Here is a 14,695-nt window from a genome sequence, read left to right on the forward strand (position 1 = left end):
GGCATTTACACTTCCAGTGATAACCGTAACTTGGCATTTAGGCGAAAGTTGTTATTTCTAGAAAAAATGTGGATACCTCGCTTAGAAATTAAGTTTCTTAAAATATTATTTCCTCAATTTTTCAGATTATTTGTCGGCGGAATTCCAAAAAGCAAGCAAAAGAAGGAAATTCTGATCGAGATGCAGAAACTCACGGAAGGAGTCGTAAACGCAATCGTCTATCCTTCGGCTGCCGATAAAGCTAAAAACAGAGGTTTTGCTTTCGTTGAGTATCAAGACCATCACACTGCTGCAATGGCCAGAAGGTTTGTTTGCTTACGTTTATCAGAAGTGAATTAATGTGAGTTGCTTTTTTAAGGCCTGCGTGCGGGGTTAGAGATTGAAATTGTGGATCAAATGAAGATGCCTCTACCCCAAAAGTATCATATGTAGACCCCCCATCAACCTAAAGTAGGCTATCATATAAAGATCCTCCCCGAAGGATAGACCATATGCGAATCGCAAATTCTTATGACGCTTGCATTGGCCCATGATTCTCGCTTGTAGAATTAAAAAAAGGGTGTATTAGTGACAGAATTTTTAATATGAACATTTTGAATTGGTCACTGGATCGAGACAATTTTATCAAGTTATGTCTGAGGATGTACTTCGTTATATTATCAAGGAGCGAAAGCATATACCAGCTAGATATGCATGTACTAAGTGTTTATGTGTGTTGAACTGGAATTACTATGACGCCGCACACTTGGATTGGCTTCTTTGTGATTAAGTAAAACCGCGTTGTAGCGTTCAACGATGGAATTTATTCAGTTATCAGTACTGAATCCATATATCAGCTATAGATGGTGACCGTACATTTGAACCCATGTACATTTGAACCCATGCGTATATCCACGGGTTCAATCTATATGCGGGTGCTAAAACCCATGGGTTAGGATTAGTATGGGTTTAACTATCCGTGAAACAAAAAAAAATCCATAGGTGCAATAGCATACAGGTGCAATTGTCATGGGTTCAAATGTACGTGGGTTCAAATGTAATGGAACCGCTATAGATACCTATTTAGTGAGATTTGTTCACGGTTTTGGCTCAATCTAATTCTGCGTTGGCGTCTTTTTGCGGCTTCGGTTGACATGAATTATTATTGTTTGTGTTTACAATGTTTCATGCACGACGAAAATAAATTATCTGAATCTTGATGATTAAGTAAGTGCGCGGCTTACGGCAAAATTTACAATAGCTTTTATTCTTGTTATTAGAATTATAGAAAATAGTTCTAGCCGGAGAGTTTGTTACAATTAAATTCTGATTTGGTCCCTACTCCACGATTATTTTGTCAATAGTTTGAATTTTTAGTTCAAGACAATTATTCCATTTGACATTATATATGCTTTTCCTAAACCTTATAGCGTTTAATTATTTTTCAATTTATTTTTACTTTCTATTTCCAGAAAACTCATGCACAACCGTCCTCAACTTTGGGGTCACCAGATTGCCGTAGATTGGGCGGAACCGGAAGTCGAGGTCGATGATGACGTCATGGCACAAGTTAAAATTTTGTACATAAGAAATTTGATGCTGAACACAACGGATGAATCTTTGGAAAAGGTGAGATATTTCAAATTTTATTCATAAGACGTCAAGTTCCACCGGTATTTTCTCTAATATTTTTAATAGTTCATTTGCCGCATTCATGAGGAAACACTATCCCTGAATTGTACTGACTTAGACATTTGCTCTTGTGATTTGCCCAGTTCCACATTAAAGTGTTTCTACGTGTTTAAATACATTTTTCATTATTGTGAATTCTGAGAGTCTTCCTCAGTTTTGGAGTCTAGAATGATCTGCTGATGGGTTAACATTTTCAGTCTTGTAGACATTAAGGCAGTAGTCTCCTACATTTTTCGTTAAATTCGTCCCATTACCTATGTTGGAACTTTTTATGCGTCCCTCGCCATGCATAAAAACTACTTTAATTGTTAAATCTTAAATCTTAAAAAATCCTGGGATAGGTTTATGTTCATTTCGAACTACCGCTTTTGTGCGATTCATGTTGTTTTTAATGCGAACATAAATAAAGGAGAATAACGAGAATATCGGTTGGAAACCGAAGACTTATCGATCTATAGTTAGGGGATCCCCCAAAACAGAAACTGCAGTTTCGATTCATCCGCTCTTGTAACTTGCGCACTGCGCATCGCACACACACACTCGGCGGGTTTCAAAATTCTCTCGCTTTACAAAAATCTAGATCACTATATCAATAATTGATTGATAACTCGCTAATTATACGACATAATTCGCCCAAAATCAATAGGCTACTGGTCCGAGATAAGATGAATGCACATGCAAAATCTGGAGCAGATTCAATCTCGCTTTCGTGAGATATCGCGTGCATCTAACAGACACACAGACAGACATACATACAGACAGACATACATACAGACAGACATACATACAGACAGACATACATACAGACAGACATACATACAGACAAATACCTATCAATATACTTACCGATCTTAAGATCGATAAGTAATAATAAGGATTTAATAAATATCACTAATATTAGTACTACAACAAATACAAAGCAATACCCCTCCCGCCCATAACAACGGGGAATTTCTTCCCGATTGGGAAACATGGAACTGAGGTTTCTTGATTCTAGATTCTAGAACAAGGATCTATGATGCGACTATCAGTATCCGATCGAAAACTACTTAGTTTGCTCAGCATACTTGTTGAAACTGACTCCCATCCAAATCGGCATCTATGAAGATAGGATAAGATTTTCATATTTATCATTGGGAAGAGGAAAGCCGATAAGACGACTCTATAATTAGGCAAACCACGGCCAGTCGTCCGGCGACACGGCTCCAATCTATGAGAATAGTTAGCCATTTTTTTTTTTCAGATATGACTAGGTATAATAAGCTAACCTATTATCGACTATTATTCGATTTCTAGGTTTTCAAAGAAGTAATCCCGGCACCAGGTGCAATTGAACGCGTGAAGAAGATCCGAGATTACGCATTCATCCATTTTAACACTCGTGAAAACGCATTAAAAAGCATGCGAGCATTACAAGGGCACCTGCTTGACGGAGCGCCAATGGAGATATCGTTGGCTAAACCAGTTGACAGGGAGACATATGTCAGGTAATTAATACGTGGTTGACTGGTCTAAAATATACGGCGACAAAATTGAAATAATCCGTAACGTTGCATCTAATATGGTCCTACTTCTTTCGTCTCAGTAGCTGATTGTCCAGAGAGATGGTGTGAAAACACCACACAGAGCAATGCATTTTTGAATTGTTTTGGCAAATTCGGTATTCATCATACAATCATAACAAGCATTAGATTCACTACGAGAAGGGTGAAAATGTTTGTAATTGAACTATCCACCGCTACAATTTGTTTTTGTTTTATTTTTTTTCGTTCATTATCTATTCATTTAGATTTCTAATATTTGTCTAAATATTTTCCCCGGACAAGATTTAATACCACAGCACTAAGTTGTCTAATATTGAAAAGCTCTAGTTTAAGTCTAACTAATTCAACATATTTGGGTCAAAGGCAGATATGGGTTCAGTCATACACGACTAATATATTGAAGCTGCCATCTAAATGTCATTTATTTTTTTTTAGATATACGCGTGCTTCAAACCGCCAAGCACTCACAGAAGTCGAAGAGCAGTTAACACCTGCGGCAGCTTATCCTTACGTTCAAGCTCTAGATCCGGCAACTGCTGCTTCGCTGGCATATCAAACATATCCTGGCACCATATATTACCCTTACGGCGCCACGCCAGGCATGCCAGGGATGCAAGTAGCGCAACGTATTCCAACTACAATTCCAGGGCGTCCGATTCAAATAGGCACTGTGCCACAAATCGGTGCCGCTGGGGTACCGCTTGGAATTCCGGGCGCAACGTCAGGCATTCCTGGTGGCGTTGGCGTGGGTCGTGGGGTCGCCGGTAGAGGTCGTGCAAGAGGAGTGGCGGGTGCAAGAACAATGCAGCAACGTGGATACTTCGGGCGCGGGTATGCGACTTCTTCCCCCGATGTGACATTGCTTGGTGGGGATGTTTTGCAACATCAGGTGTGCAATTACTCAACGAATCTCAATAAATCATTCGTATAATACTGAAGAAAACAAAACCTGATCTTTCTTTTAATTCTAATCATATCCCCTTTTTCTAATTCTCTGCATTCTCCTCATCATTTTATCTCTCTCACCCTATTCAATCTCCTCACCTGTTTAACCCTCTCGACCTCCATCATCCTCCGCATCACATTAATCCTCTCAATCATGATTCTTCTCACTAATCTTTCACTCTTCCCATCTTCTTTTTATTCTTCTCGTGCTTCTTCGAATTGTCATCATACTCTCCATTCTCCGCAAGATCTTTATTTTTTATTAAATTCGTCAGCCTCATTCTCATTTTCATCTCCCTCATCCTTCCCATTTCCTAATTCTCTTCATTTTTGCCAACCTCCTCATCCCTTTTTCTCAGAATCGTTCTCTCATTGATATACCTCATTCATTTATATCACCCGCCTTATCGTCATTTTTTCGTTTTCTCAGCCTGGTCATCTCTTGTCCTTTAAAGCTTCATCATTCTCTTCATTTTTTGCATTCCTTCCATTTTCCCAGTTTTTCCAATTTTTTTCCATCGTTCTCCCCTCCATCTCTTCCTTTTCAGCATTCTCGTTTTTCAACCTCAATACGCCCTCATTCTCCCATTCTCCACCATCCCCGTCCTCATCATCTTTGCCAACTTCCCTATTATTTTCATCCCGAAATCTCTTTTAATCCTTATCATCCTCGTCTTCTTTTCTGTGTTTGATTCTGTTTATTAGCTTACCTTGCATTACACACCTTCAACCAGTTTTCTTCGGTATTATACATCTGCACAATTAAATGTGCATTACAATTACAAATGATTCAAAATATATTTAGTTATCTGTGTTTTTCTCAGCAATCAGACAAAATGTCAACAGAACTGACCTTTACAATTATTTTGAATTAAATTTTCCTTTATTAGACCAAATGCTTGATAGTTTGTTCATACTAATATACAAACAGTAAAAATAGAATTTCGTTTTGGTTTTCAAAAGTAACTGAAGCATAGCCAAAATCAATCAGGTGTATCATTCTGTCTAAAATTTGTTCATTTTGCTCTGATTGTTGAGATGTTTAATTTACAAATCTGACTGGGTAGTGCTAATAACCAAACGTTAAGAACAATTACTATGCTAACAATAAATTATAAACGAATAAAAAGACTAATCCGTAGCGCCGAGAATATTTAATCCATAATCGAAATTCCATTATTAAGCGAAGCTTTTCACCGTACCGATTTCTATCGCATGTCCATGTATTACCGTAATCTATTAATACTTCGCATAACATACAATTCCAACGTTCAGACGCATCTGCATGACTTACGCATGGAGAGATACTGGCTAAGAACGTATTTGGTCTCATAATTGCATTTTTTTTATTTCCCTCCAAATTTTCATTCCCACATATGTCAATCGGGTGTTTAATTTTGCTCATTCAGCGTTTTATAAGAACATTATATAATTTGGATTCAAATAATTTGTCGAACATTCTATTCAACTTAAAAAGCTAATACGAATAACATAATTCGTTTGCTAGTTACCCATTTTTTCAATTTAATTCGCGTTTAAAATATAAAATTTTAATATATAAGCAAAAATCTGTCCTTACCCAAACTTTTTTATCCGAAAACTCGATAAAAATTTGGTTTGCAAAGCTTTTATTCTAATCTATGAAAGATCACAATAATACAAATATGCACTCAGCAGATGACATTTATATGAAAGTATTGGGACGTCATAATGGGTCAACTTATACAAAGGTATCGATATTTTATCGTGTTGTTTTGTGTCGTTCTAATAAAAAACATCAATTTTTCGTTTCTACATAATTATATTGTTAATATTACTTTTAATTCGACGTTTAAATTGCAAATTATTACGTTATTACCTTATAATTACGCTTTTACGTTATTTTGTTAACTCATACTGGTAATTACGCCATTTGCTTCCACCAACACAGGGGTAATTTAAAACGGGTAATTCCCCACGGGTAATTCCCTGTTCTGGGTAATTCATAATTTATTAAGGCTTTGGCTGACGTAATCTAATCTAGGTCACAATAAATGTAGTAGTAGCCTATGTATATTTCCTGTATAGTTTAGCTTTAATGTTTTTTTTTATTTGGAATGCAAGGGAATCTATTTTGAGTTATTGTTTGTAACTTTAGCCTCAATGAGTATTTGGAATTTTCAATTTTCAAATTGAGAGAAAAAAGTGAAATGTAGGAGTAATTTGACTTCGGTGGCACCTCGTTTGGTTTCGAACTATCTTTTATTCATAGATTATCTCGCACTTTCGAGGTCGATAGACACAATTTGAAATTTTGCATTTTAAGAAATTTTGTTATATCACAATAAAAATGTAAATGCCCGCTTGGAGAGTGTCGTGAATTTTTGACTGGTTGCTCAAAAAGTCATATATTTATAAAGCAGCATACATGAAATTAAAGAGAAGTATAATAAAACCAAATTATCCTAACCATGTATTTAGGGTTTGGTGAAAGCTTATTTACTCTTATAGTAAAGAAGTAGCGTTCTCCTCACTCCCTATCAAGATTCTTTTAGGATTATATAGACCTACAGGAGAAGCCACCTAAATGTAAGACTTGGACAAAATATGCTAGCAGTTCCAATACAGCTTCATTATTTTAAATGCCAGTCTACATATAAATCATCGCGCTACTTCACATAATTTAGACGAATAATTGTTTTCCTCAGATACGGGATGATGTACTACCGAAGACAACCTCTGTGGCATCCCCCTCCACCGCAGGTAATTGACATAAGTATTAAGAAAAGTTTTATTTATTTTAAGCTCTGCGTTCCAGGAGTTTAATAGTGCATGAAATAGAATAAAAAATAAACGTCGACATACTTAGCAAAAGCTCCTACGTCGCAGAGACATATGGCGTCGTCCGACGTAGCAAAGAAATATCATTTGAAAGGGCCATTTAAATGCCGCAGACACTGCATTAAGCATTACCTGATAATTGAAATTATTTTGCTCGCCAGCACCAACGTTTGTTTATTTGTCTCCCAAGTGAACTGAATGATGAGCTGTTAATGAAAGTCAATAATGTTTACTGTGATTTCTAAAAATTAAAATTATTTGAACCTCTTCATATATAAATATATATATCATACTGTGAGTGCCCAATTTTGATTCTGAACAAAAAATCAATCATTTGAATAGTTCCCTGTATAGACACACATCGATATTTTTGGACACGTTTAGTGTCATAACGATCGTTTTGTTGTGAAGTTGTTCTTGTTGTTCTTGATCATCGACACGTTTTGAAGAAATCGCTTTTCTCTTTGATAACTGGACCAGTTGCTTTGAAATTTTTAGTGGTTAAAGATGGGATTTTTCTCCAGAAGGCTATTACTTTTATTTTTTGCTATGACGTCATCAAAATTAGGTGGCGCTACGTGTCCATATATTTGAGCATAACTATCTTGTTTTTAAATATTCTTTTGTACGAAATCTCATCAAAAGTTTAATTTTTTGTTTTTATTTCAGGGAGTCTCGGAGTCAGTGGGGCGGGACGTGAAATACGACTTACTGCCCGATATGGAGCTCATCCCTATCAGTCCCCAGTCCATCAAGCACAACAACCAGCAACGGAAGTCGTCAGTTCAGGTAGGTTATTCTCCGTTTGCCCTCTTCTGCTGAGACTAGGCTTCCTTCTAACTTCCCGCTTTAACAAGTGCATTCTAAAGTATTTTGTGGCGTCTGAATCCGCCGCAAAACTATGGCGTGATTTCCAAACCATGGCCGCTATGGTCAAACCACGGCTGCTGACTCTTTAGCTGCTACAAATCAATGGCGTGAGGTTTTGGATTAGTTATAACATTTTACTTATGGATACAGTTTTGATTGATTTAAGGTTAGGTTTCAGGTTTAAGTAGATATAATTCCGCATGATAAACTAAAATCTGGTACATGACTTTGTGAATTTACCGGTAATAGCGCCATAAAACCATGGCAAGAGACGCCTTGGTTCGTTTGTGGCAGGAGCCGCCATGCAGTGGAAAGAACTGCGCCCCCGCTTCGACGTGTTTAATAATAAATAGTAGATTGCTTGGTTGTGTAATATATTCTTCAATTAAAAACGACAACGAAAAAATCATTCTAAAGATGCGATAAAATAGTAAAATTATTTTACTCAAACTGACGGTTTAGGTTCCCAAATTAATTCACATTATTGAACTCAATTCTGAGGCTATACAATCTATCTCAAGCCCGACGATACAGCTGAAACTTGATCACAATTTCAAATATATATATTTATGTTAAAACTTGAATTTTGAGAATATAAAAAATTCTGAGTAAATTTATAATAGCTTAAATAGAAATCTTGTATGGCAACTCTAAATTCAACTCCAATATTTCTATTTCATTATCATTTAGAACAGTAGTTCTTGACGGGGGCGTAGACAATTTTTCGAGGGTCGGGAAGCTAATTAAAAACAAAAAAAATCATTAGACTTGATCTCACCCGCCTTACTTTGGTTATTTACATTTTGTTCATTCTGGATATCCAAGGTCCATCCACGTATTTTCAACGTGTTTTTTGAATATACCATATTTTCGTCTCATATGTTATTTGTTGTAACCCATTGTTAGCTAGGAATTTTTGAGGGGGGGGGGGGGGGTAGATTCTAAAAGGTTTCTCGCTGAGGAATAAGGTTCATGAATCTCGTTATTTGTATTGGAATAAAATTCATTAAATTTATAATTTATTTTCATAATACCCTCGAACACTAAATGCTCTAGTTAGTATATGGTTGCGAATCGCCGTATCCAATACTAAATGGTTGTGTCCAACGTTCCCTCTAAGCTGCGCAGCTGTGCGACCGCGCAGATGGCCGAAAATCTCCGCGCAGTAATTTTGTTCTGCCGTGCACTGCATAAGTATTGACAATTCTGTGTTTGTTCAAAATGTTGTGTTCTTTTCTATTTTTTCTAACTTTCCACGCAGACCTTTTTTGGAGCTGACATGGCCTTATATTCTGCGCAACTAAGCAAGCTCTTGGAGGGAATGTTGGCATGTGTCTCAATTCCGCTTGAACATATGGAGATATAATAAGTAATTTTGCTGCCACGGAATTCACTACATGCTTTTCCAACGTTCCAAGCTTTGGCTTTGCTGTTCTTACAATCACTTGTATATTAACCCCCTCCTCCCCACTCCCAAAAAACTAGAGTAGCTTTTCATTGTTAGTTATTAGCGGGCAATTGTAGGGGCCCTCTTTGAGTGTACCGGCGCGATAAGAGTCGCATGAACAATTTAAAACAAATGAATACCAAGCGATATTTACTGGCATATTTTGATTTTCAACATTTGGTATTTTTATCCATTATTTCAGTTGTTGGAGGAATTGTGCAAGAAGAAGCATTTGGGGATCCCGGATTACAAACTGCACTCGGTAGATGGCCAACAACCGAATGGCCAACAACTTTATATTTACCGGGTATGTTTTGTAATACAAATTTTACTTATTCGCTCAGTTCTAAGACGCACGGGGTTATGACATTTAACTCTGCTTTATTATACATTCATACTATTTCGTTTGGGCCGAAGGCGTTCGAGAATTTTTCTATACTATCACCAAAAGTCCACGCCGTGGTAAACAATCTCACAGTTCAACCCAACCCACTATCAACGTATAAGGTGTAATAGGATTATGCCAACAGAAAGATTTCTTTCCAAATAGTCAACCACGCGTATGCATTCAAAATCCCTACGAACATCGGACCGGTGTTATGCTTAGCTGAGAGAATGTTTCTTAATTAATTAAGTAGTTGTTTTAAACTGTTATAAGTGTGAATGTATGGAGATTTGATCGTCTACCTCTACAGTTTGTTTCTCCAACGTTAATTCTTTACTTGGAGTCAAATTTAAATAATACCATGAAAGTCAATGAACCAATTACCTGAAAATGCAAAGTACCTGATCATAAATTCTATTTCACAGGTGTCAATACCGGGCTTGTCCAACAGCCAATTGTCGCAGCAGCAGGGTCAGCATACGCCACCAATCAGCAGCCTCAACCAACCCTTGCAACAGCAGCGCCAGCTATCCAGCCCCAGGCAGTTCACCCCTACCAAATTGTCTACCTCCCTTGAGATGGCAAAAGAGATTGCTGCTGAGTATGTACTTCAAATGATCAATCGTCAAGAGATTCCTGTTTCTGCAAGGAATGGAGACTCTAGCAATCAAATTGATGTACCTACCATGTTTTATAGTAGCCCTCCCCCTGTTATTTCGACCAACGGTTTGCATTCCCAATATGGCGGCGAAGGTCAGCACTTTAGCAATGGTTTTGTTCCTCACGTCAACGGCTTATACAACGGCAATGCGTCTCATGGCGAGGGTTATTCCTCCTACTAATTGAATGTTCAAAAATTGAAAAAATTTGAAAAATGTTACTTATTTACTGGCATTTAGTAGTTATGTGATAAAACAGCCTTTTTTGGACAATCTTTCTAACTAAGCCTTTGCTATACATGTACTTCAGTAACAATAAATCGAACTTTTTCATATATAATTAACAATAGTACAGGTTTATTTGAATGTTTATTGATTCGCAATATTATCTTATTTCGTTTCTTGTCCCCTAATAAGTACAGATTTATCAATAAATGAGACATGTCGCTCCAGATAGATTGATTAAAAAGTACTTTGCGCAGTTTTGCCAATTTTGAGATGAAAAATGTTGTTTCAATAACTAATATTTATGCCAGTAAAAATGTTTCATTTGTACGTTGTGTGAAAAGTAGCTTGGGTGTGCATAATTATTATTTTTTTAATTGAGTTATTTTGGTGATGTTGTCGATTATTTTGTCTATATTGGCTTTTAAAATATTTGTAATCACCTTCAGCCATACCCAGGGTAACATCGATTTATATGGTAGCCCATATTCCAAGTTTTTGCTCAAAATGAAAGATCTGAGTGTATCGATTTTCAAGCAAATATTTGAGTGAAATCTCGTTCGCTTAGAATATTTTGTGTATCGGTGGGATCGGTCATTAACACTATAAGACCAACACGCTCATCTTGTAGACTGGTTATAGTTTTTGCGAAAAATCTCTCTCGCGAACGACCAACTTTGCAATGAGAAAAGCAAAGTTTAAGACGCTGTCCAAAATTAATTTTATACATGGATATCATAACCCAAATAAAGCTTTGTAAGTTGAACAAAATCAACATCTATAGTTCATTTCTTAAACGACTTGAGCATTGTAAAATTGGCATAGCTAGTAGTCTAGTCATGGATATGTGAATGGTTGAGATGGTTTTTTAATACATGTGGTGCTTGTGTGATTCTAATCGTAATAGATTGTAAAGACATTGATTATTATTTTTTTTTGCTTTGTAAATAGCAAATACAATTTTTGTCTCATTATCTGTGATATTTTTTTGCCAAATTTTGGCATCTTCAGCTTTCAAAATTTCGTAGAGAATAAACATATATTAAACGTGAAATAAAGGTACGGTAGGTATCAGAAACATCTATTTTTCTCATAATTTGGGAAATTTATTTCCCCGTTTCGAAATTCTCTATCTTTAACTTTTTAGGGAATAAAGATGTAAAACGATAAAAGCAATATCAAATATAGTCAATATTTAGGAAATACATATCTACAATAGGCTAATGAAGCGCAACTTTGTCACATTCATTTCATTCAGGAAAATCTGATTCACACCGAATTTTTATTACATATTTTATTACTCTGAAACGAAGCGCCAAAATATCACTGTACAATTATTACCATCAGTTTACTATGAAAGACAAATTACGCTGTCAGATCTATTCTGCATATTAGCTTTTTGTTTCAATGTTTTATTAATTTCTCGCTAATTTTTAGTATCGTACTTTTAACTTTGCTATGTACATGACGTTATCATATTGATTAAGTCATTACATTGGTGACGGCATATCATTTTGTTTTATTTTGATTATTTTTATTCGCTCTTTATGATTTTGCTTCATATAAATTTTTAGCGGTACTACTGCAATTGATCTTGTACGCAACCAGTACAGGCATGTTTGTTTATTTTATGAAGATATGACCAAAGACGGGTTATTGTGGGTTATTTATTTTTTTTAAATATAATTTTTGACTTTCTTAGTTAACATTGTTTAACTAATGAAACTATAATCCGAACTTCTCTGTTAGATAATTCCAGGAACATTGTGAATGTTATCATTATAAAGGGGCATAGCCAGAGGGATTGGTGTCGAGAGTCGGAGTCTCTTTTGAAATGTAACTAGTGGTTTAACTTGGCAATTAGAAACTTCCCCTCCCTCCCCTCTTGGGAATCCCTGACTACGGCTCTTTCATTATATTCCAACTGAATTTAACGAATTCTTAATCGACTGATAGGTCAATCGATATATAGATGAAATTATAAAATGAATAGCCTCTTATTAAACATTTTAAATATTATATTCTAGCTAGATAACAGTGGGTCATAATATCTAGTGTGCCAATAAGTGCCTTGATTTGAGCGATAATTTTCGCATATTTCAGGTTTATTTTAAGGATCTCCCAATTCCGATAATTTAGTTTCAGAAAATTTCATATGTTGTATTATATTATTTGATACTTTTTAAAAATGGATAATTTTTGCATATTTCAAGTTTATTGTAGAGAGCTTCCACCGATATTATATATTTCAAAAATTTGTTGTGTTGTATTATTTGATTTAGCTGTTCTAAAAAACTTCCAATTTAACACGCTGACTCTGTGGAAATTATATATTGTACTTAACAATAATCTAAAATTTTTAAACAGTTTTTGTAAATCATTTCGCTTGTGCTTATTCCTTAGTCATTCCCAATTATGCCTTGGCTTTATTAAGAATTTATACACATTCGGAATTAATCGGTGTACTTTAAAATTTCCGGATATGATATTTATCCTATGGCTCTTAATTAGTCAATTCCAAAAAAAATTCCCCTTTTATTTTATCATGATAAAAATTAATCAATTGAACAGAATTCTTTATGCTTTTTGCCTTCATGACATGTAAATGCTCGTTAAATTTTGCAGAAATATATAGGTATTTTGCTTATTTCAAAAATGGGCGATGCAGAAAAACTGCCGTGTGGAATTTGTACAAATATAAAATTCACTAATAATTGACATATATTTGTACGATATATTAGACTTTGATTTTAAAAAATCTCGACTTGAACGTCAATTTTCTATCTGTCTATACTGATACCGATGCCTGGAAGACAAGCCCAATCCTAGCAGATAGCAAATCAGTTTTCATAAGAAGGCTTTGTCACTAAAAATAATTCATAATGCCTATTTTTAACAGTTCTAGGATGTAATAAATATTTTGAATATTTATTAAACAAACTACTTTTATAATGCTTCAACTAGTACTATATATGTGCCTTACAGCATATTGGGTATATTTGCTGATGTTTATTCTGACAGTTGTGGTAATTTTTGATCTATATAGTATAGGAAACTATATTCTTTGTATGCTTTCATACATTTTTTATTTTTTGCTATTTTATTTTGAATGTAGCTTTTTTTATTTTTTGCCAAACGTTCCATTTCTGTGACTTTTCCAATTTCTTTTAACGAAAATTTTAGGTTTCTTAGAACCTAATAAATCTGTCAAAAATTTTCAAAATCCAAGGGATAATTCGGTAAATTTTAATAATTAAATTAAAGATATTTTTTTATTCGAAGAGTTTATTCAAATGATTTTATATTAAAGTTTTACTGAGACTAATAGGGTTTTAAAATATAGAGTAAAACATGCAAATTTAACATCTTTGGATGATTTTTTACATCCTTAGTCTAGAATATGAGTCATTTATTGTGTCCAATTTACTAGAGGATGCGAGTTAAATTTACAGTTTTCTCGGACATATTACGTTGAAAACTGGAAGGCTTTTTTATATTTTCCAAGTTTCATTTTTCTGTCGTTCAGAGCAATTCAAAATTGTGACATGATTAATTGTCTAATTATGATGTCATTATTAATGACGCGATGTCGATTATGAGCAATAAGTTGTAAGCAATTATCAATACCTTATCATTGTGTGAAATAATCAATATGTGTGCGCGTGAATTAATTGTAAATAAATAAAACGGTTGAAATGTGTTTTTGTATTTACAACAGGTTACGTTAGGGACGGGCAAAATTACTACCCGCGGCCGCCAAAGCATTTTGCACTACTCTTCCTCTTTGAGAAAGTTGTAAAAAAAAATTTATAACTAAATACAGACTTCAGATTTGTCTTTTAACTTTATTTAAAATATCTAAACTATGTATTTTTTCCCCTGTCATCTTTCCCTACCCTTTCTTAAAAAATCTTTATTTTCGGATCTTTTACAGATTCAATTTAACTAAAGGTAACTAACTACACGATACGGAATTAGGTAAATTCAACCATTTTTTATACTGATACACTTTGCGAAAACAAATCCCGAATGCAGCCCTTGCTAAATAAACGTCCGTCCCTTCGGTAGTTAGGCTTTAGCCTCTTGCGCATAAAGAAACATTTGGTTAAAAAGCGTGTAACTTACGTTT

The 14,695-nt window shown here is 35.1% G+C and overlaps 1 protein-coding gene across 4 annotated transcripts in view; it reads left to right on the forward strand.

The window, feature by feature from the left end:
* LOC120347482 (APOBEC1 complementation factor-like) overlaps positions 1 to 14,256 on the forward strand; it is a 36,132-nt gene extending 21,876 nt beyond the window's left edge. For 3 of the 4 annotated variants that reach the window (XM_039417481.2, XM_039417482.2, XM_078117896.1), the window contains 8 exons: positions 126 to 305; positions 1,452 to 1,608; positions 2,968 to 3,158; positions 3,651 to 4,046; positions 6,848 to 6,902; positions 7,650 to 7,769; positions 9,500 to 9,604; positions 10,108 to 14,256. In XM_039417481.2, the coding sequence (XP_039273415.2) occupies positions 126 to 305; positions 1,452 to 1,608; positions 2,968 to 3,158; positions 3,651 to 4,046; positions 6,848 to 6,902; positions 7,650 to 7,769; positions 9,500 to 9,604; positions 10,108 to 10,524 (1,621 nt within the window). In that variant the 3' untranslated portion in view covers positions 10,525 to 14,256. Of the gene's footprint in view, positions 1 to 125; positions 306 to 1,451; positions 1,609 to 2,967; positions 3,159 to 3,650; positions 4,105 to 6,847; positions 6,903 to 7,649; positions 7,770 to 9,499; positions 9,605 to 10,107 lie in introns of all 4 variants that reach the window. The other variant, XM_039417484.2, reaches the window with a different exon arrangement.
* Positions 14,257 to 14,695: the final 439 nt, after the last annotated feature.

Source organism: Styela clava, chromosome 11 (assembly GCF_964204865.1).
Source record: "Styela clava chromosome 11, kaStyClav1.hap1.2, whole genome shotgun sequence".
Taxonomy (NCBI): Eukaryota; Metazoa; Chordata; class Ascidiacea; order Stolidobranchia; family Styelidae; genus Styela; species Styela clava.